This window comes from Chrysemys picta, chromosome 14 (genome assembly GCF_011386835.1).
Source record: "Chrysemys picta bellii isolate R12L10 chromosome 14, ASM1138683v2, whole genome shotgun sequence".
In the NCBI taxonomy this organism is placed as follows: Eukaryota; Metazoa; Chordata; order Testudines; family Emydidae; genus Chrysemys; species Chrysemys picta.
In genome coordinates this window covers 45,375,450-45,397,966 of record NC_088804.1, presented here as the reverse complement: position 1 = coordinate 45,397,966, position 22,517 = coordinate 45,375,450, and the positions used below count along the sequence as shown (strand labels likewise).

General features: G+C 47.3%; 2 protein-coding genes across 10 annotated transcripts in view; one reads left to right on the top strand and one right to left on the bottom strand.

Annotated features, from left to right (window-relative positions):
• TMEM231 (transmembrane protein 231) overlaps positions 1-22,517 on the bottom strand; it is a 40,877-nt gene that overhangs the window by 13,325 nt on the left and 5,035 nt on the right. For 3 of the 7 annotated variants that reach the window (XM_065567732.1, XM_005310194.5, XM_065567731.1), the window contains exons 1-3: positions 5,597-5,894; positions 3,571-3,740; positions 1,697-1,825 (exon numbers count right to left, since the gene is read on the bottom strand). In XM_065567732.1, the coding sequence (XP_065423804.1) occupies positions 1,697-1,825; positions 3,571-3,740; positions 5,597-5,738 (441 nt within the window). In that variant the 5' untranslated portion in view covers positions 5,739-5,894. Of the gene's footprint in view, positions 1-1,696; positions 1,826-3,570; positions 3,741-5,596; positions 5,895-6,109; positions 6,244-6,564; positions 6,694-22,517 lie in introns of those variants that run through there. The other 4 variants (XM_024101935.3, XM_042856981.2, XM_065567733.1 and 1 more) reach the window with 4 other exon arrangements.
• Positions 6,767-22,517, top strand: part of GABARAPL2 (GABA type A receptor associated protein like 2) — a 23,155-nt gene continuing 7,404 nt past the window's right edge. For 2 of the 3 annotated variants that reach the window (XR_006176045.2, XM_005310199.5), the window contains exons 1-2: positions 6,806-6,940; positions 7,605-7,660. Coding sequence is in view for 2 of the 3 variants with exons in the window: in XM_005310199.5 (XP_005310256.1) it covers positions 6,907-6,940; positions 7,605-7,660 (90 nt within the window). In the remaining variant the exon portion in view is untranslated. Of the gene's footprint in view, positions 6,941-7,604; positions 7,841-22,517 lie in introns of all 3 variants that reach the window. The other variant, XM_042856982.2, reaches the window with a different exon arrangement.

Here is a 22,517-nt window from a genome sequence, read left to right as displayed (position 1 = left end):
CTTGCACCCAGTTTACCAAGTGATCCAGATCGCTCTGAATCAGTTACCTGTCCCCTTTATTATTTACTGCTCCCTCAATTTTTGTCTCATCTGAAAACTTTATCAGTGATGATGTTTTCTTTAAGATCATTGATAAAAAAAAAAATATTAAATAGCGTGTAGACAAGAACCGATCCCTGCGGGACTTTACTGGAAACACACCCGCTCAATGACAATTCCCTGTTCACAATTACATTTTGAATCCTATCAGTTAGCCAGATTTTAATCCATTTACTGTGTGCCATGGTTCATTTTATATCATTTTAGTTTTTTAATCAAAATGTCATGAAGTACCAACTCAAATGCCTTACAGAAAACTATATGAATGTGTTTATTTGTTTATTAGAAGTTAACTACCTTAACTGCTACTCAAACTAGTTTATAGAAGCCCCACAGAATTCTACGTCACACCAGGGAATCCAACATTTTATAGCTGATGAAAAAGACAAACATTTGGCCATCTGACATAGTGGAAACCCAATGATTAAGCAAATGTAAATTCATCTGAGATAAATACTTTAAAAATGCTCATCATGGGATATGCATGCTGAGAAGCAGGAATTCCTACCCAAAGGGTGAGCTGAAGTAGATGGCTCCTTGGCCCTTTTTGGCCATGTAACCTACTGGAAGATTCCTACACTAATTTATTATAAGGGCAAAGCACAAAGAATTTCAGAACCTTCCACATATTAATAATTGCCCCAAACCCCCCAACCTTTGTTAACATACAATTAAGGTTGACTGGTAGCGCACCTATACTTAAACCGCTGAAAATAAGGAAATATAAAGTTATGGTAAAGGACTCCCAGGCCGCGCTGCTACGCAAGCTTAAGTCTTCTTCTCTGCAGTTGGCAATAAGCACCAGAAAAAAACAAAATCTGACCTATCCCTAACAAAATATGCCATTTCCTGTGTCGTCTTGTGTCCAACACAATGCTTTACAATTATTCCTCATCTTAACACCTACTGAAACCTCACTGTGGCAGGTGTAGCCTTCACCTGATCTAAGGATTAGTTCCAGCAAGTTGCCAAAGCTTGTTCTCCCATTTCAGGAGAGGTGCATGTGCAGGAACAGGTGCAACTAGAGAAACGAGAGATCTCTTTTTTTTCTGGACTGTGATATGCAGGAGGTTCAAGTAGATCACAATGGACACTTGGCTCTAAAATCTAAGAACATATGAAAAAGTGGTAAGAATATCTGCTAAAATGGCTGCCACTGTCACCCCTAGAGGCTGACATTTCACTAGATATGGCAAGAAGATAAGGGAATGTAAGTATGTAGCATCCTTTTCTAACAAACTCTTGCATATTCTCAGTGCCCACCAGAACCCCATAGCTACACTGGCATTCACACAGTGCCATGCATTCTTTCTGTCCCCTGCACTGTACTACTGCCTTGGAGAGTTCTAGCAGTCTGGTGACATACGCACCATAAAGCTCAGTCAGGAGTAACCAAAGGTGATGTCCCTTTGTTTGGAAAGTAGGGAGAAAAATCAAACATTGATTTAGTTAGTCCTGACATACAGCAGACTTAATAAAAATGTAAATAATGATCTTTTTTATTATCTATTACATTATTGCTACAGGAATGTCACACTGGGCACTCAAATAGCATTGCGATAGGGCCACCTACATTAACAGAATCTGAGCTACTCACATGTAATTGGTAGGAGAAAGTCAGAATTAGCTGGACAGCAAGTACTTGTTCTGTAGATTGTAGAGGAAGCTCTAATTTAAAATGTAATTGGTCCATTTTGCCATCATGATTCTTGTCTTCTTCTCTAGTCTATAAGATACAAGAACTTTATCAGAAATGCATGGCTTGGTAATGGTCTCTTATTACAGGCAGATATCTGGAAGTTAATTACAGCAAGCAGACACTAAAAAAAGAATCTCAAGATGAACAGACTACATGTGCAGGGGGGAAAAAGATATATCCTTATAATGCTACATCCATTTTGCTAAGCATCCATTTTGCCTTGAACTCACAACAAGCAGACTAGCGAAATGACAGGACTCTACAGTTCAATGTTCGGTTCATTAATGATCTGGATGATGGGATGGACTGCACCCTCAGCAAGTTCGCAAATGACACTAAGCTGGGGGGGAAGAGGTAGATATGCTGGAGGGTAGGGATAGGGTCCAGAGTGACCTAGAAAAATTGGAGGATTGGGCCAAAAGAAATCCAATGAGGTTCAACAAGGACCAGTGCAGAGTCCTACACTTAGGATGGAAGAATCCCAAGCACTGCTACATGCTGGGGACTGACTGGCTAAGCTGCAGTTCTTCAGAAAAGGACTTGGGGATTACAGTGCACAAGAAGCTGGATATGAGTCAACAGTGTGCCCTTGCTGCCAAGAAGGCTAATGGTATATTGGGCTGCATTAGTAGAAGCGCTGCCAGGGGCTCGAGGGAAGAGATTATTTCCCTCTATTTGGCACTGGTGAGGTCACATCTGGAATACTGCATCCAGTTTTGGGCCCCCTATTACAGAAAGGATGTGAACAAATTGGAGAGAGTCCAGCGGAGGACAACGAAAATGTTTAGAGAGCTGGGGCACATGACTTATAAGGAGAGGCTGAGGGAACTGGGCTTATTTAGTCTGCAGAAGAGAAGAGTGAGGGGGATTTGATAGCAGCCTTCAACTATCTGAAGGGGGGTTCCAAAGAGGATGGAGCTAAGCTGTTCTCAGTGGTGGCAGATGACAGAACAAGAAGCAATGGTCTTAAGTTGCAGTGGGGGAGGTCTAGGTTGGATATTAGGAAACACTATTTCACTAGGAGGGTGGTGAAGCACTGGAATGGGTTATCTAGGGAGGTGGTGGAATCTCCATCCCTAGAGGTTTTTAAAGCCCGGCTTGACAAAGCCCTGGCTGGGATGATTTAGTTGAGGTTGGTCCTGCTTTGAACAAGGGGTTGAACTAGATGACCTCCTGAGGTCTCTTCCAACCCTAATCTTCTATGTTCTCACAAGACTGTCAGGTAGAACAGTTTGACACTGAAATCAGAACAAGGCACTTGGGCACTACTATCAAGAGGTTAGAAGCTGAAACCACTATCAAATAGCCAACCAAAAGACACTCTACACAATCCTTTGTGACATTTCTTTTTTAGATCTCTTCCAGTGTCTATTTTCCCTTCGACACTGTGTCTATTTCTCTACTTGCAGAGAAAATCTCTTCCAGTGTCTATTTTCCCTTTATCCAATGCAGCTATTTGTTCAGCATTCTCCATTCATTCTCTCTTTAATGTTTTTCTAATTATATCTTACCAGCTTATTTTAGCTCTGTACCTCCTTCCCTCATGTCTTCCTCTTTCATTCTCTACTGCATCATATATACCCTCATGGTCTGCACATATCCCCGCAGCCCATAAGGGCCTTTTACTTGGTGTCACCACCTCCCTCATCACTGGAGGCTTCCCAAGCTGCTGTGTGGGGCAACTGACACGAACCCCAAACACAGATAATTAAAACAACAGGGCATCCCAATTGGCACCCACTTACCACCCCACCCCATTGTAGGTAACCTACCGAGATGAGTGGAACTCGCAGTTGGTCTTCCTGGAGGTGGTTGAAGGCTGGAAATGTGCTCCAAGCCAGGAAGCTGCCTGGGTCAGCTCCAGTCATAGCCACCAGCAGCACCTCATACTGAAACTGTACTGTGGGCTGCTCCATGTAGGTACTTTGCTTCAGCCAAAGTCCTGCAAGTAGAGAAACAATGGGAGAATCAGTGCTGGGAATGAGGGTGAAGGAGAAGTGAACCCTGGGAGGGTCAGACCTCTCCCTGGTGTTGCTGCTGGCCTTCCACAGTTTCACTCACCCAATTAAAATTTGCCCTGAGCTGGGGGATGAGACGGTTCTGAGTCTACTGGAGTCATGGGCACCAAGTTTGTATAATTTTTGGTGGTGCCCACAATGGGTCCAAGCAGAGCCGTCCCGTCCATAGGACAGTCCAGGCCAGCCGCCCCGAGCCCCGCGCTTCAGGGGAACGTGGGGTCCAGGGCAGCCTAGGGGATTAGCGGGGGGCCTGGCGCATGCAGAACAAGCAGCCCAGCCCGCTCCGCCCCACCCCACCAGCTCCCGGTGTTGCTCAGGAGGAGGCAGAAGACAGAAAGAGGCAAAGTGGGGGCAGGGGTGGAATGGGGGCAGGGAAGGGGCAGAGCAGGGGTGGGAAGAGGCAGGGCGGGGCAGAGCAGGGTGGTCTGGGTCGCTTGCTGCTGCCAGCGCCAGGCGCCCCGCTAGTCCCCAGGCTGCCCTGGACCCCACGTCCCCCTGAAGAGTGGGACCCCCAAAGCACAGGACCTGAGGCGATTGCCCCAGTCCATCGTATGGATGGAATGGCTCTGAAAATATAAGCCCAAATATTGGTGGAACCAGGACCACCTTCCTGAATATTGGTGGAGCATGGGCACCATGGGCCCATATAACTCACTGCCTGTGAGTGGAGTCTGTTCCCAGGCAGATTCATTCAGTGGAATTAAAAGAAAGCCTGTGAGAAATCAAGGCCATAATCCAACCTGACAGCGCTATTCTCGCACCAGGCCACCCCAATTGGCATCATTGCCTCAGAGGCTCTGTGGGACATCATCTCCTGGGAGACTGATGGTAGGCAGGGCATGGAGGTCCAGGGTGGAGGGAGGTGCTGCTGGAGGGCTGGATGAGGGTATAGTACCTAAGGGAGCACTAGAAGGGCTGGTGGCCAGCAAGGCAGGGGTCCTTGGGGCCCGACAGCCACAGGTGTCCTTGCCATGCAGTGGCTCTGACACGCCTCAGTAGGTAGGTCAGCACCCAGGGCAAGACCTCCAGGGTCAGGGAGTGTCAGGTTGGGGGTGGATGGCTGGGTGCCTTAGTTTCCAAGAAAAACAACAACGAGTCCGGTGGCACCCTAAAGACTAACATTTATTCCATGCATCTGAAGAAGTGGGTTTTTAACCCACAAAAGCTTATGCCCAAATAAATCTGTTAGTCTATAAGGTGTGATCGGATTCCTCGTTGTTTTTGTGGCTACAGACTAACACGGCTACCCCCCGATACTTAGTTCCCAGGGAATGTCCTCGCTGGGCTCCAGCCCTGGAGCCTGGGGCCAGGCAGGCCGGGAGGGGGCAGCCCCCAGGGGGTAAGTGGGGGGTGGGGCAGCAGGGCCTGGAAGCCGGGCGAGGGGGGTGCCAGGCACCGGACCGGACGTGGGCTGGGTCCGGGCTGTCCCCCGGTCGGGGAGCTCATAGAATCATAGATTATAGGACTGGAAGGGACCTCGAGAGGTCATCGAGTCCAGTCCCCTGCCCGCATGGCAGGACCAAATACTGTCTAGACCATCCCTGATAGACATTTATCTAACCTACTCTTAAATATCTCCAGAGACGGAGATTCCACAACCTCCCTAGGCAATTTATTCCAGTGTTTAACCATCCTGACAGTTAGGAACTTTTTCCTAATGTCCAACCTAGACCTCCCTTGCTGCAGTTTAAACCCATTGTTTCTGGTTCTATCCTTAGAGGCTAAGGTGAACAAGTTCTCTCCCTCCTCCTCATGACACCCTTTTAGATACCTAACTCACCCTGACTCCGATACGCCACTAGCAGCGGCGGCAGGTAGGTGAGTGCCCACAGCAGCAGCAGCCCCAGCGCCGCTGTGGAGCAGAGCCCGGCGCGGTAGCGGACGCCGGGCCCGGGGTGGGAGAAGAGCTCCAGCTGGGCCATGGCGGGCAGGCCTCAGGCGTCCGCCAAAGCCAGACTCCGTTACCAGGGCAACTGTTAGACTGAGATTGACAAGAAATCAAACCAATCAGAGTGCCCGACTCCAGCTGGGTGGGATGAGTATGACCTTATCCAATGATAATGCACCCGTGGGCTCAACAGCGAACCAGAGGCAAAGCCTGGGGCTCCGCCTCTACCTTTCCGGGCGTTGGTTGCCAAATTCGGCCCGCGCGCGTCCCTCCCGTTCCCGCAGTGCCCAGGGTCCCTGGCGGGGGTCTGCGACCCGCCGCCTTGCGGGAGGGAGGCGGTTGCTGCTGCAGGCCTGAGTGCCGCCCCCCCCGCCCGACGGGGGCTCACGGGGACGGGCGCCTTACGGTTCAGTCCAAAGGGCCCGTTCCGGGACGAGCCACACAAGGGGCGACAGGGGAATGCTACGGGTCGTGCCGTCGCTGCCCGTTCCTGAGCCGGTGCCAGGGGGCTCCTCAGGCAAACCTCACGATCCCTGCTAATGCGAGGGGATCTCTCTCCTTCCTAGTTCCGAACTGGCACAGAAAACGCCTCGCTCGCGCTGGGCTTGCACAGGGCTTTCCGCCTCCCGTCCCGACGTTACGGGGCGGTCACTGACTCGCAGTATAGCTAGCCCGATGCGCGGGCTCCGTGCCAGGGCCGGGAGCAGCCAGCGCTGTTGACGCTTTTGTTATTCCTACGACCGCAGGCTGACTTGGGGTCTAGGAGCGGCGCTGTCTGGTGCGCCTAGCTGGGGGAGGATTGGGACCGGGCTGGGCGGCGGGAGCGATGGGAGGGCGCTGCGAAAAGAGGACACGGTTACCAGGCGAGCAGGCTGCCTCACTGCGGCGGGGGGGGGGGGGACCACCGCGCCTGGCCTTACACACGAACGTCAAAACAGGCGCAAACCATTTAAGCTTCGTACGCGCCACGTGACCCCAGCCCAAGGTCCCCGGATGTCAGGGCCCTTCCCCCATCCCGGTTGCTCGGTCACCGTAGGCCGGAAACCCCGCCCCTTCGCCTGGTTGCTAGGGAATTTGTGAGCAGGAAGCCCCGCCCGCCGAGCTGTTGTTGTGACGGTGACAGGCCCGGCCCGACCTGGCACCAACCCCCCCGGCCGGACCTCCGGGCACCGACCCCCGCTGGCTCCGCTTCGCCCCGCACCATGAAGTGGATGTTCAAGGAGGATCATGCGCTGGGTAAGGAGGCGGGGCTGGGGCTGCGCTGGGTCGGGACACTGCCCCCGCTGCTGACCCGCCCCCTCCGAGCCCAGGAGGGCCCTGACCCACTGCTCCCCCACGGCCCCCAGGTCTCACCAGGCTCCCAGCTCGAGCGGTGCCGTACGCAAAGCCCGCAGCACGGCCCCCCTCTCGGCCACCATCTCTCCAGAGGCCTCCCTAGTTCACCCTCTCACTGCCCCCCTCCCCCACACGCAGTGATACCCCTCTCTCCAGTTCCCCCCCCGTTCACCCTCTCACTGCCCCCCTCCCCCACACGCAGTGATACCCCTCTCTCCAGTCCCCCCTAGTTCACCCTCTCACTGCCCCCCTCCCCCACACACAGTGATACCCCTCTCTCCAGTCCCCCCTTCCCCCACAGGCAGAGGGCACTGACCCTCTTTCACCAACCCTCACCAATCCATTGCACATCTTTAGTAGAGACACATCCCTGGGGGACCCCAGCGCTGTTACTCAGGAGTTCAGTCCCTTAAGTAGCATAGGGAGGTATGAAAGAGAGCTGGCAGGAAAGATTCTCCTATGTGATCCTGTCTCCTTCATCTCGCCTATTTCTCCTAGGTCTACCATACGTTGCCCATGGTGTAAGCCATGTTGTCATTTTTCTAATTAAATGTTTTGTTTACAGAGCACAGATGTGTAGAGTCTGCAAAAATCCGAGCCAAATACCCAGACCGTGTGCCGGTGAGTACTCCTGTAACACCACTTCCTCCCCCATATCCTGTTACTCTGTCCAGGTGCAGTAAACTTCCTCTCCTCCCTGCGACCCACCGCTCTGATCACATTCTGATGAGTAGCCTCATGCAGCATATGCTTCTAGCTGTTAACACAACCCTCCAACCATCTACCCCCACCTATGTACTGGTAAGTAACTACCATCCCCGACTTCCCAAATAATATCTTCTAGACACCTTTTTGGTCCCAATACTGTCACCCTCCCAATGAGTGATCTCATTGGAGCAGCCCTCACCTAGCTACATCCTAGTGACTGCTTCCTCCATGCCTGATCTCTAGCCAGGTCACATCTCAGTGACTCACCCTCTGTGCATGCTCATATGCCCTGACTACATCCAGGTGAGTGACACCTTGTACTATGCATCAGAGGGGTAGCCATATTAGTCTGTATCCACAGAAACAACAAGGAGTCCTGGGGCACCTTAAAGACTAACAGATTTATTTGGGCATAAGCTTTCATGGGTAAAAAAAAACACTTCTTCAGATGCATGGAGTGAAAGTTACAGATGTATGCTTGTATCTAACTTTCACTCCATGCATCTGAAGAAGTGGTTTTTTACCCATGAAAGCTTATGCCCAAATAAATCTGTTAGTCTTTAAGGTGCCGCCGGACTCCACCTTGTACCATATCCATTTCTCTGTCCAGTCATTTCCCTGCCATTGCAGGGGCCTTTGGCACTGCTGCACTTTGGTCCCTCCTATTCTCTGCCTGTGACACATAATACTCTGGTCTCCTGTGGAGATCTAATTTCATTTATTGAGTTTTGTGGGTGTTGGTTGCCTATGATATACAGGAGATCAGACTAGATGATCTGGTGATCCATTCTGGCCTTAAACTATGATTCAGTCACATCTTGGTGAGCTCTCCATTCATGCACCCAATCTGACAGGATTTTAGTGGGTAACCCTTTCTGCACAGTTGTCCATATGACCACTTAGTAGTGGATGACTCTCCCTCCCCTCTGAGATCATGTCCCTGTAAGGGATTCCCCTCTAGCTGTGTCCTAGTGCTGTGGTCTCCAAAGTGGGGTGCGTGCACCCCAGGGGGTGTACAAGAGGATCCTTCAGGGTGTGCCGGGAGCAGGAGGTGCGTGCTCAAAAATTTTTTACTGATGGGGTGTGTGATCAAAAAAGTTCGGAGACCACCGTCCTAGTGAGTTAAGTCACCACACCTCATGCCATATCCTGGTGAGCAACACCTCCAACATCTTCTAGCCACATACCTGCAAGCAAACCTCTGCACCCTGTCTGAGTACCAGATATTGACACACCCTTCCCCACCCCAACCTCCCAGTGCATGAATGAACCCCATCAGACAAACCAGGGAGCAACCCTGTGACCCTTATCTTGTTGGTATATTCCTTCCCCTAACTCTGTTCCATCAAGCCCACATCACAACTCCATTCTGACAGTCGCCTTAATCTCCTCAAGTCCATGCTGATACTATTCTTGCTTGTCCCACGCTGACTACTTCTTGATGAGCTGAACCTGCCCCTTCCCAATCCAACTGCCTCCTGGTGTGCAGTTCCTAGCCCATCAACAATCTCCTGGTGATAAACTTCACATCTTGACAAGTATCCCTCTCCCAGACTGAGTCTCTTTGAGTAAGTAAGGATAGCCAGAATTCTATCCAGACCAGCTTCTAGTAACCAACCCTGGGAGAGACATCAGAGCTGGTATTCTGATATGTGGCAACCCGCAACAAAGAACGGCGGGAATCAATCCCAAAATGCATTGATACATTCCATCCTCAGCAAATGCTTCATTTGTTGGGGCTTAAACCTCAAACATATTGACTTGCCCCCTGGGGCAGATGTTTGACATATCAAATATTTCTCCTAGGCCTGAGGCTGATCTTTTAGGCCTTATCTATACTAGTAGAGTGATCTATTACAGACTATTAGGGAGGCAATGTGGTGTAGTGGATAGAGTACTGTACAGGGACTCAGGAGACCTGAGTTCTATTCCTAGCTCTGTTCCTGCTTAGTCAAATCACTTCATCTCTCTGTGCTTCAGTTTCTATCTATAAAATGAGAATAATGATGCTTACCTTATTTGTAAAATGCTTTGAGATCTACTGATGAAAAGTACTATGTAAGAGCTAAATATTAGTTACTACCAATTAGTTAACACTGCCATTTCACTTGGTACTGTATAATACACAAATGCCCCCAGAAGCATTTAGTCTGAAATAGATACATGTGTGCAGGTGATTTGTTATTTAAAAGAAAAAACCTCACTTTGAAAAGTAGTGGACACTGGTGTTTGGCATTAGTGGGCCCTCTTACCCGATAGGAAAAGACCACTTCAGGAAAGTCACAGTGTATGATTGAGACCTGCTAGAACAGGGGCGGGCAAACTTTTTGGCTTGAGGGCCGCATCGGGTTTCCAAAATTGTATGGAGGGCTGGTTACGGGCAGCTGTGCCTCCCCAAACAGCCAGGTGTGGTGTGGCCTGGCCCCGCCCCGCCCCCTATCCAACCCCTTCTGCTTCTTGCCCCCTGATAGGCCCCCCCGGGACTCCTGCCCCATCCAACCCCCCCATTCCCTGTCCCCTGACTGCCCCCCGCCAGGCTATCCAACCCCTCCTCTTATTCCTGACTGCCCTGCCAGGACCCCTGCCCCATCCAACCACCTCTTCTCCCCGTCCCCTGACTGCCACCAGAACCCCTGCCCCTGACTGCTCCCCGACACCCCATCCAGTCCCTTCTCTCCTTCCTGACTGCTCCCTGGGGACCCCTGCCCCCATTCAACCCCCCTGTTCTCTGCCCTCTGACCACCCCTGACCCCTATCCACACCCCTGCCCTCTGACCACCACCCTGAACTACTCTGCCTTCTCTCCAACCCCCCCTCCCCGCTCCCTTACCACTCTGCTTGAAGCACCGGTGGCTAGCAGCACTACAGCTATGCCACCTGGTTGGAGCCAGCCACGCCACTGCGCAGCACAGAGCACTGAGTCAGGCCCCGGATCTGCAGCTGCACTGCCCCAGGAGCTCTCAGCCCCGCCGCCCAGAGCATTGCACTAACGGCAGGGCGAGCTGAGGCTGTGGGGGCTAGAGCTCAGGGGCTGGGCTGGAGGGTCCCACAGGCCAGATGTGGCCTGTGGGCCATAGTTTGCCCACCTCTGTGCTAGCATCTGAAGGTGAGCCAGGTGGGATCCATTACTGACAATTGTCACTAGGGGTTATATTCCTACTGCAGCTGGGACTTACCTTTGATACCATTTGTATAGCTTGTTAGTACCAACAAAGTATTTTGAATTTAATTGAGTAACCTTAATCTTAACCCAACTGACTTCAGGTGAGTAAATCTAACATGACTCCACCCACTTCATTTCCTCTGAAGCTCCCTCACTTTTTTTTTTTAATTGTAAGTCACAAATACCAATTAAGGCATGAAACTTGATCCCTTTTTTAGGCTGTTCTTACTATGCTGGGCAGAGCAAAGGAGAGCAACTCATACTAGCTGTCCCATCCTCCCCTCCCCCCACAGTAGAGCTTCTGGAACCTGAAGAGGGAATGAACAGAATCCTCTCTGAAGCTGACTCTGGGACTCACTCTACAGATCTAACATATTTATGCAGCATTCTGATATGAAAGTGATGGGCAGTGTAGAAACACCTGAGAGAGACTGGTACCTCTGTTACAGGCCCCTCCCCTCCAAGACACCCTGGTTTCCCCTATAAGGCCTGTCACGCCTCTGTTCTTGTCTGGTACTTGGAGGAGCAGACAGCAGCGGGTCAATATTAGGCAGGTCCTTTCCTCCATCTGCAGGTGATATCTAACCCACCATCCTCCTTTCTTTTCTTCTGTGGCCATCCTTCCATCTCTCCCCCCCCCCCCCATTTCTTCCCCCCCAACCTTACCTCCCAGGTTCATGGAATTTAAGGCCAGAAGAGACCAGTGTTATCATCTAGGGCTTGTACACACTAGTACTCACTTCAGTATAACTTAATTCACTGGGGAGTTGGAAAAGCCACCCCTCTGAGTGACTTAAGTTACACCAACCTAAGCGCTGTTGTGGACAGCACTATGTCGGTGGGAGAAACTCTCCAGCCGACACAGCTAGCACTGCTTAGGGAGGTGGAGTAATTATGCTGACCGGCGAGCCCTCTCCTGTTGGCATAGAACATCTATGAATCTTCACTATCAGCACTATAGCAGTGGTGCTACATTAGTACAGCCCCTAGTCTCACCTCTAGGATTATTCAGAGCAGAAAATTTCAGCAAGTGATTCCTGCATTAACAGTAATGTATGGTAGAACAGCAATGTGGAACATCTGCCCCCCCTTGATGTGTTTATGTAGCTTGCATGGCATATCCAGACTAACCCACATTTTAAAAAGTTTTTGGTTCTCTTCATTGCAAAGATGATTTTCCAGATGTAACTTGAGTGCAACCAGTACAGTGTTGCCTTCCTGAGTCTTCCCAACCAGAAGCAGTGACTCACAAGAGGTGAACTCCTGCCGACCCCTATTTATTTTATTGGGGTGTTAGCTCTAAAGCCCAACAACACTTTAAATGTCTCACGATTAACTAGGAGTCTCTGGCTGGCTCCTCCCTAGAGTTTCTTTCTCCATGCTCACATTGACAAGATTTACAAGTGCTCATATACAAATGCTAGAAGTCTGAATACTAAGGTAAGTGAACTAGAGTGCTTGGCATTAAATGATGATCTTGATATACTAGGCATTGTGGAAGCTTGGTGGAATGAGGATGATCAGGGGGACAAGGTAATACCAGGGTACAAAATATATAGGAATGACAGAGTAGGTTTTGCTTGTGTAGGAGTGGCACTCCATGTGAAAAAGTCAAAGTAAAAAATCTTAAATGAATCAAACTGTACCTTAGAATTTCTAGGGATAGAAATATCATGCTTGAACGATAAGAGGATAGTAGTAGGAATATACTACTGACCACCTGACCAGGATGGTGATGGTGAAATGCTGAGGGAAATTTGAGAGGCCACAAAGACCGAAAAATACAATAATAGTGAGGGATTTCAACTATCATATACCCAGTCAATATGAAATAACCTCAGGAAGGGATGCAGAGAAAAATTATAAACACCATTAATGACTGCTTCTTGGAGCAGCTTGGCTTGGAATCCACAAGGGGAGAGGTAGTTCTTCATTTAGTCCTAAGTGGAGCACAGGATCTGGTCCAAGAGGTGCCTATAGTTGAACCAGTTGGTAATAGTGACCATAATGTAATTAAATGTAACATCCTTGTAGGGGGAAAATCCAAAGAAGCCCACTAAAGTAGCATTTAACTTCAGAAGGGAAGTACACAAAAAACAAGGAAGCTAGCAAATAGAAATTAAAAGAAACAGTCACCAGGGTGAAATGCTTGCAGACTGCATTGAGACTATTTTTAAGCTAAAATTAATTTTTTGCATTGCTCTTCGCTGCAGAGGATGTAGGGGAAGTCCCCACACCTGCACCATTCTTTTTAGGTGACAAGTCTGAGGAACTGGCCCAGATTGAGATGTCAGTAGAGGTAGTTTTGGAATAAATTGATAAAATTAAATAAGTGACCAGGATCAGATAGTATTCACCCAAGAGTACTGAAGGAACTCAAATATGAAATTCCAGAGCTACTAACTGTGGTATATAACCTATTTCTTAAAGTTAGCCTTTGTACCAGATGACTGGAAGGTAGCTAATGTAATACCTAGTTTTAAAAAGGCTCCAGAGGCAATCCTGGCATTTACAGGCCAGTACCCTAACTTCAGTACTAAGCCACAGTCACAAGGGAAATCGTGTGTCATTAATCTATTAGAATTCTATGAGGGTGTCAACAAGCACATAGGGATGATCCAGTTGATACAGTGTACTTGGACTTTCAGAAAGTCTGACACCAAAGGCTCTTAAGCAAAATAAGCAGTCATGGGATAAGAGGGAAAGTCCTCTCATGGATCAGTATCTGGTTAAAAGAGGAAACAAAGGGTAGGAATATATGGGGGAAACTGAGGTAAATAGAGCCCCTAAAATACTGGGACCTGTGCTGTTCATCATATTCATAAATAATCTCGAAGAGGGTGTGATCAGTGAGGTGGTAAAATTAGCAGGTGATACAAAATTACTCAAGCTAATTAGGCCCAAAGCAGACTGCGAAGAGTTACAAAGGGATCTCATTAAAGCTGGGTGACAATGTTAGATGATATTCAGTGTTAAGTGAAAAGTAATGCAAACTGAAAAACAATCCCAAATACTTGCAGAATTACAAGTTCGAGATTGTCTGTTACCACTAAAGAAAGATCTTAGAGTCATTGTGGATAGTTCTCTGAAAACATCCACTCTACATGCAGCGGTAGTCAAAAAAGCTAAGAATGTTAGGAACCATTAGGAAAGGGATAGACAAAACAGAAAATATCATAGTGTCACTATATAAATCCATAGTATGCCCACACCTTGAATTCTGCATGCAGTTCTGGTTGCCTCGCCTCAAAAAAAATTAGAATTGGAAAATTTGTAGAGAAGGGCAATGAAAATAAGGAGTATGGAATAGCTTCCATGTGAGGAAAGATTAAAAAGACTGGGACAGTTCAGCTTGGAAAAGAGATGGCTGAATGGGGGATAGAGTTTTTAAAAAAAAAAAATGCTGTGGAGAAAGTGACTAGGGAAGTGTTATTTACCCCTTCACATAAACACATGAACCAGGGGTCATCCAATTAAATTAAGAGGCAGCAGCTTTAAAGCAAACATAAGGAAGTACTTCTTCACTCAACGCACAGTCATCCTGTGGAACTTGTTGCTGGAATGTTGTGAAGGCCATTAGTATAACTTGGTTAAAAAAAGAGTTGGGTCCATCAATGGCTATTAGCCAAGATGGTCAGGGACAACCCCATGCTCTGGGTGTCCCTAAGCTGGACTGGATGACTCACTCAATAATGGACCTCTTCTGTTCATTCCCTCTGAAGCATCAGTCAGGATACTGGGTTAAATAGACCATTGGTCTGACCCAGTATGGCCTCTCTTATGCTGTGGAGAAGGGGGTATACCATGTTGGTCCTAGTGCCCTCAGAGGGAGGTTCTCCCCTGCACAGTTCTGGGTCTGATGGATGCTGTGGGAGAGGGGTGGCAGCCTTGCTGAGTCCCACATATACAGCTGTGCACTATACTATATTTAGCTGACTTCACTATCCTATAACCTCAGTGCAGCCAACAATATTAAGATATTACAATACACTTAAATGGTGCTCTTTGTCAACTTGGTCGGTAATGCACTTCTATATGATAATTGCTGTCCTAACCATGCTACAGGAAACCTTATTAAAGCAGAACACCCTTCACCCTGCCAGGTACCCATTTGCTGGCTTTGATAGAGCTGTAGTGCTGATGGAGCCAGAGCGGGAAGATTCCTTGCAATCCTAAGGCCAAGACATGTAGGGTTCCTCCCCCCACTCCTTTTTAATGAAAACTTAAATTCTGTAAAAGCTTTTTGGGGTTACTGCTCCATTGGATCTGCTACTGGGGGTAGCAACTAATCATAAGGGTCTATTCACTGCCCAATAATTCAATTAATGCAGAGTTTGTTAATCGGTAGTGCCTCATACCCTTCCAAATGTCAAATGCCCCTATACTTAAACCTCTGAAAACTAGGAAATACATATATAATGTGCACACTGGCCTTATTCTGCACCCCTAGCTCTCCCACCCTTGGAGCTCACAATAGCCACTAGGAATAAACTAAGTATGGATCATCCAGAGCTAAGGTGACCAGAGAGCAAGTGTGAAAAAGCAGGACAGGGAGTTGGGGGTGGGAGGGTAATAGGTGCCTATATAAGAAAGCCTGAAATATTGTGACTGTCCCTATAAAAAAAATCAGTACATCTGGTCACCCTATCCAGAGTTGCTGTGTAATAAGTGGATATGAAGAATGACTAAGTAAATGTACCATTTTCTGTGTTATGGTATGCCTCAACTGTATTCTCACATGCCTACACTCCAAATGCTCTTGACTTTTTAAGAGTAGCAGTATTAACTGGGGTGGAGATTACTTGATGCAGGTTCTTATGTTGCTAGAGCTCATATTGCAATATCAGAGGAGCATCTGCCCCCGGGGGGTGGATCATGGGTCCCTTGTTTTTGTATTGAGTTATGTAGGTTAAGCAAGTAGTGGAGCACAACAATCTGTTCTTATGAGGATTTCTAGCAGTTGGATAGTATTTGTGACAGTGTGATACAGTGCAGGGGTAAATGCAGATGATGTTCCAGAGATTCCTTAGGATGAAGGTCAAGGAGTGGTAGCATCTGGCAACTCCGGGTGAAGTGGTTGAGCATAGCACAGGCAGTTAGCTGGTGTTCACTATGCCTGAACTAAACATAACTTTTGCTTTAATGAAGACAAGATCTGTTAGATTTTTCCTACAGTACTCTTGCTCTGTTCCAACTGCACTCCATATTATCTGGTAAGGTAGTGTGGTATGATGTCTGTCAGGGGTAGGTTTGGGCATCGCTCAGAGGACAGAGTTAAGGTTGCAGTGTGGGGCTGGTGTGCACATCACATCTGTATTTCCTGGTTGACAGAAGACTCACTACGGGGACATTTGTATGCAGTGTAGTTATAGCCGTGTTGGTCCCAGGGTATTAGAGAGAGGAAGTGGGTGAGGTAATGTCTTTCATTAGACCAACTTCTGTTAGTGAGAGAGAAAGCTTGTCTCTTACCAACAGAAGTTGGTCCAATGAAAGATTTTACCTCACCCACCTTGTGTCTCTAGGGGCATTTGGCATTCTGGAAGGGTACAAGGCACTGATTGTCAACCTTAACTCTGCAATAATGAAGTTTTGGGGCAGTGAAATCCCCTAGGTTATTTTTTTATTATTATTATTATTAAAGTAATATGGTAAGGACGGGGGCATGATTGAGGTGCATCTGTGTGGGGAAAATGAGAGCTCTTTCACAGACCTCATTATCATTCAGCTACCAGCAGTGTCGTCCTCCTGGCTCCTCTGTGCCACTGATAGGGCTTGGTATGCCATGGGTTGTGGAGGGAAGGTACATCTCAGCCCATTGCTTACCACATGTATCTGCTGGAGGCAATAAGGGGGAGAGGATAGGAGCCAGATATTCCCTACCCCATTTCAGGGGGGTATTAGAGGAAGAAGGGGCTCTGCACAACCTTTTGCTACATAAGAGGATTGTGGGAGTGTAAAGTGGCAGATTCAGCTGAATTGGATAGAATCATAGAAATTTTAGGGCTGGAAGGGACCTCGACAGGTCATCTAGTCCAGTCTCCTGCACTGAGGCAGGACCAAGTAAACTTGACCATGACTAATAAGGTGTTTGTCAAACCTGTTCTTTAAAACCTCCAATAATGCGGATTCCACAACCTCCCTTGTAAACCAATGCCAGAGCTGAATTTCTCTTATAGTTAGAAAGTTTTTCCTGATATCTAATCTAAATCTCTCTTGCTGCAGTATAAGCTTGATACTTCTTGTCCTTCCTCCAGTGGACATGGAAAACAATTGATCATATTCCTCTTTATAAATAGCCCTTAAAATATTTGAAGACTGTTATCAGGTCCTCCCTCTGTCTTCTTTTCTCAAGGTTAAATACACTTTGTTTTTTTGAGCTTTCCTCATAGGTCAGGTTTTCTGAACCTTTTATCTTTTTTTGTTCTCCTCTGGATTCCCTCCAATTTATCCATATCTTTTCTAAGTCTGGCACCCAGTATTGGACACAGTACTCCAGCTGAGGCCTCATCAGTGCCAAGTAGAGCAGGACAGTTATCTCCTGTCTTACATACAACACTCCCATTAATATACCCCAGAATGATATTAGCCTTTTTTGCAACTGCATCACGTGGACGACTCATTCAGTTTGTAATCCACCATAACCCTCATTTCTTTTCACCAGTAGCACTAACCTAGTCAATTATTCCCCATTTTGAAGTTGTCCATTTGATTTTTCCTTCCCAAGTACTTTGCACTTGTTTTTATTGAATTTCATCTTGTTGATTTCAGACCCGTTTTCTCATTTGTCAAGGTAATTTTGAATTCTAATCCTGTCCTCCAAATTGCTTGCAACCCATCCCAGTGTATTTTCATCTGGAAACTTAAGGTTTCAGAGTGGTAGCCATGTTAGTCTATATCAGCAAAAAGAACGAGTACTTGTGGCATGTTGGAGACTAACACATTTATTTGGGCATAAGCTTTTGTGGGCTAAAACCCACTTCATTGGATGCATGCAGTGGAAAATATAGATATAGATATCTATATCTATCTTCCTACTATATCTATACACACACACAAAAATGGGTGTTGCCATACCAACTATAATGAGACTAATCAATTAAGGTGGGCTATTATATTTGTATACCTTAAAGTCAGCGGCACTGCTATGGGTACTTGCATGGCCCCACAGTATGCCAACATTTTTATGGCTGACTTAGAACAACGCTTCCTCAGCTCTCATCTCCTAACGCACCGACTCTACTTGCACTACATTGATGACCTCTTCATCTCGACCCATGGAAAAACAATTTCCATCCCACCATCAACCTCAGCCTGGACCAGTCCACACAAGAGATCCACTTCCTGGACACTACAGTGCTAATAAGCGATGGTCACAAACACCACCCTATACTGGAAACCTACCGACCGCTATACTTACCTACATGCCTCCAGCTTTCATCCAGACCACATCACACGATCCATTGTCTACAGCCAAGCTCTAAGATACAATTGCATTTGCTCCAATCCTTCAGAGACAAACACCTACAAGATCTCTATCAAGCGTTCTTAAAACTACATTACCCACCTGCTGAAGTGAAGAAACAGATTGACAGAGCCAGAAGAATACCCAGAAGTCACCTACTCCAGGACAGGCCCAACAAAGAAAGTAACAGAATGCCACTAGGCGTCACCTTCAACCCCCAACTAAAACCTCTCCAGCGCATCATCAAGAATCTACCACCTATCCTGAAGGACAATCCCTCACTCTCACAGATCTTGGGAGGCAGGCCAGCCCTCGCTTACAGACAGCCCCCCAACCTGAAGCAAATACTCACCAGCAACCACACAACAAAAACACTAATCCAGGAACCTATCCTTGCAACAAAGCCTGTTGCCAACTCTGTCCACATATCTATTCAAGGGACACCATCATAGGACCTAATCACATCAGCCATACCATCAGAGGCTCGTTCACCTGTACATCTATGTGCCAGCAATGCCACCCTTCCATGTACTTTGGCCAAACCAGACAGTCTCTACGCAAAAGAATAAATGGACACAAGTCAGACATCAAGAATTATAGCATTCAAAAACCCAGTAGGAGAACACTTCAGCCTCCCTGGTCACTCAATTACAGACCTAAAAGTCGCAATACTCCAACAAAAAAAACTTCAAAAAACCAGACTCCAATGAGAAACTGCAGAATTGGAATTAATTTGCAAACTGGACACCATTAAATTAGGCTTGAATAAAGACTGGGAGTGGATGGGTCATTACACAAAGCAAAAGCAATTTCCCCATGCTAATTTCCCCCCCCCCCCCTATGGTTACTCACTCCTTCTTGTCAACTGTTGGAAATGGGCCATCCTGATTATCACTACAAAAGGTTTTTTCCCTCCTGCTGATAATTAGCCCACCTTAATTGATTAGTCTCGTTATAGTCGGTATGGCAACACCCATTTTTTTTTCATGTTCTGTGTATATATTTTCCTCCTGTATTTTCCACTGCATGAATCTGATGAAGTGGGTTTTAGCCCACGAAAGCTTATGCCCAAATAAATGTGTTAGTCTCTAAGGTGCCACAAGTACTCCTCATTCTTTTGGGAAATTTAAGCACACTCTGCACTCCATTATCCAAGTCATAAGTGAAAATATTGACTAGGACTGACCCGTCCCTGTGTGATCCCACTAGATACACCCTCCCAGTCTGACAGCAAAGCATTGATAACTATCTTTTGAATAGTCTTTCCACCAGTTGTGCACCCACCTTATAGTACTTTCATCTAGACCACATTTCCCTAGTGTGAGTATGAGAACATCATGTGGGACAGTGTCTGAAGCCTTACTAAAATCAAGATGTATCATGTCTCACACTTAATGAGAACACCTCATTGAGGTGAATACAGCCTGACAATAGCTAGGAGACATGTGAACAGTCGCACTCATCTCATTGGGTGTTCTGTTGCTCCTCTGAATATTTACCCTTGCCCCTGTTGCTGAATATAAATTTTCAAGACCATCTCCTTGTGCATGTGAATTTTAGAGTAATTTAAATATTGAGGTCAGCTTCATATTGTGGGGGCTGTACCCTCTTATATAAATGACCCCAAGTTTGTGCCACAAAATATACCCCAGCTCCTGTTGCAGCATACCAGTTTTTAAAGTAATTTAACCGCATTTGAGTTTTAGAGTATTTTGAAAATTATACACAGCTCATTTGTGTGAATGGGTGCTGGAATTAGCGGTGTTGAAGCTCGGATGGATATCATCAACTTGGGGTGGAATCATTACAATAGTTTGAGCCCTATGGGTGTGCAATAAGAATGGTAAATTTCTCATGTCAGATCTATCTATATAGATATAGAGGGAACACTTACCTCTTGAGTGCTTACTTGCAGCTGGGTGCAGTACTACAGTCTTTCCTGCTCCTGGCACCCCTATCAGTTGTTGACCTTGCTTGGCGGGTCTTCAGTGGCTCAGCCCTCCAGCCAGGTCACACAGTCAAAATGAACCCCTTCTTGCATAGCTAAGTCCAAAAAGTGAACAGTCTTTGTTCTCACTAGGATCTTCAGCTCCAGCTCTAGGCCCTTTGAATTCAGCCCTTCTCAGGTTTCTAAATGAGCTCTGTCCCCTTCTTGGGGCTTGGGCTAGACTTGACTCCCACTTCATGGTTCACACCACTTTGCCAATGCCGGAACTCAGGCCCACCCACTACTCCAGGTATATCCTGGATCCTATAAAGAGCATACTGCTCAATGTAGTCCTGGAGCACCCACAGAGTCAGCACATGTGTCACTACAGCAGCACCACTGTAGTGCTGTAGCACCTGTAGTGTAGACATTGCCAATCTCAGGCCATAGCTACACTAGCAGTGCTTTACTAGTATAGGACTATTGGTATAGTGTACTGGCAAAGCACTCCTACTTGGACAGAGCAATATTGACAAAGGTGGGTTTTGTAGCAGTATCGGAAACTTTCCTCCCCCAAACAAAACAAGCTCTAGCAGTAAAAGTTTAGCTTTGCCAGTATAACTGTACCTCCACTGGTGATGTTTGCTGACATAGCTATGTCAGTTTGGAATCACAGCTCTTCATGCATCTGACTGACAATTATGCCAGTAGAAGTTTGTAATATAGATTCTAAAAGGAGAGAAGGAACAACTGTGACACTAATCATTCATCAGTGATTTAGATAATGACATGGAGAGTGCACAAAGTTTGCAAATGATACCAAGCTGGGAGGGGTTGCAAGTGCTTTGGAGGATAGGATTAAAATTCAAAATGATCTGGACAAATTGGAGAAATGGTCTGAAGTAAACAGGACAAAATTCAATACGGACAAATGCAAAGTGTTCCGCTTAGGAAGGAACAATCAGTTGCACATATACAAAATGGGAAATGACTGCCTAGGAAGGAGTACTGCAGAAAGGGATCTGGGGGTAATAGTGGATCACAAGCTAAATATGAGTCAACAGTGTAACACTGTTGAAAATAAATAAAAAGCAGACCTAATTCTGGGATGTATTAGCAGGAGTGTTGTAAGCAAGACCCAAGCAGTAATTCTTCTGCTCTACTCCGTGCAGATTAGGCATCAACTGGAGCATTGTGTCCAGTTCTGGGCACCACATTTCAGGAAAGATGTGGATAAATTGGATAAAGTCCAGAGAAGAGCAACAAAAATGATTAAAACATCTAGAAAACATGACCTGTGAGGGAAGATTGAAAAAAACTGGGTTTGTTTAGTCTGGAGAAGAGAAGACTGGGGGAACGGGGGCCATAACAACAGTTTTCAAGTACATAAAAGGTTATTACAAGGAGGCAGGAGAAAAACTGTTCTCCTTAACCTCTGAGGATACGACAAGAAGCAATGGGCTTAAATTGAATCAAGGGCAGTTTAGGTTGGACATTAGGAAAAAATTCCTGTCAGCATGGTTAAGCACTGGAATAAATTTCCCAGGGAGGTTTTGAAATCTCCATCATTGTCTAACCTGCTCTTAAAAATCTCCAAAACACCTGTCACGGATGGTCTAGATCAGGGGTAGGCAACCTTTCAGAAGTGGTGTGCCGAGTCTTCATTTATTCACTTTAATTTAAGGTTTCGCGTGCCGGTAATACATGTTAACGTTTTTTAGAAGGTCTCGCTCTCTATAAGTCTGGGGTGTGTGTGGAGGTGCAGGGCAGAAGGCTGGGTGTGTGGGGGGTTCAGGGCAGAAGGCTGGGGTGCTCGGCTCATGGGGGTGCTCCCAGCCCCCTGCCATGAGCCGCTTAGGGCAGGGGGCTGGGAGGGATATGCCCTGTTCCACCCCCTTCCCCAAGGCCCGTCCCTACCTCTCTCTGCCTGCTCTGCAGAGCAGCGAGCACGCCGCCGCTCGGCTCTGCTCCGTTCTCCCCCCCCCCCGGCCCCCTCGCAAGGGCCATCACCGGCAGGCAGAGGGAGGGGGAGGAGGAGGGGCCAGAATGCACCAAACTGTGGGAAGAAATGGGGGGAGGGGGGAAGCTTGGTCCTGCAGCAGCCAAGCTTCCCTCCTCCCCCGCTTCTTCCCCCAGCGTGGCGCTTTCTGGCCCCTCCACCCCTCCTCTCACCGGGCAGGCAGCGTGCCACTCAAAATTGGCTTGCGTGCCGTGTTTG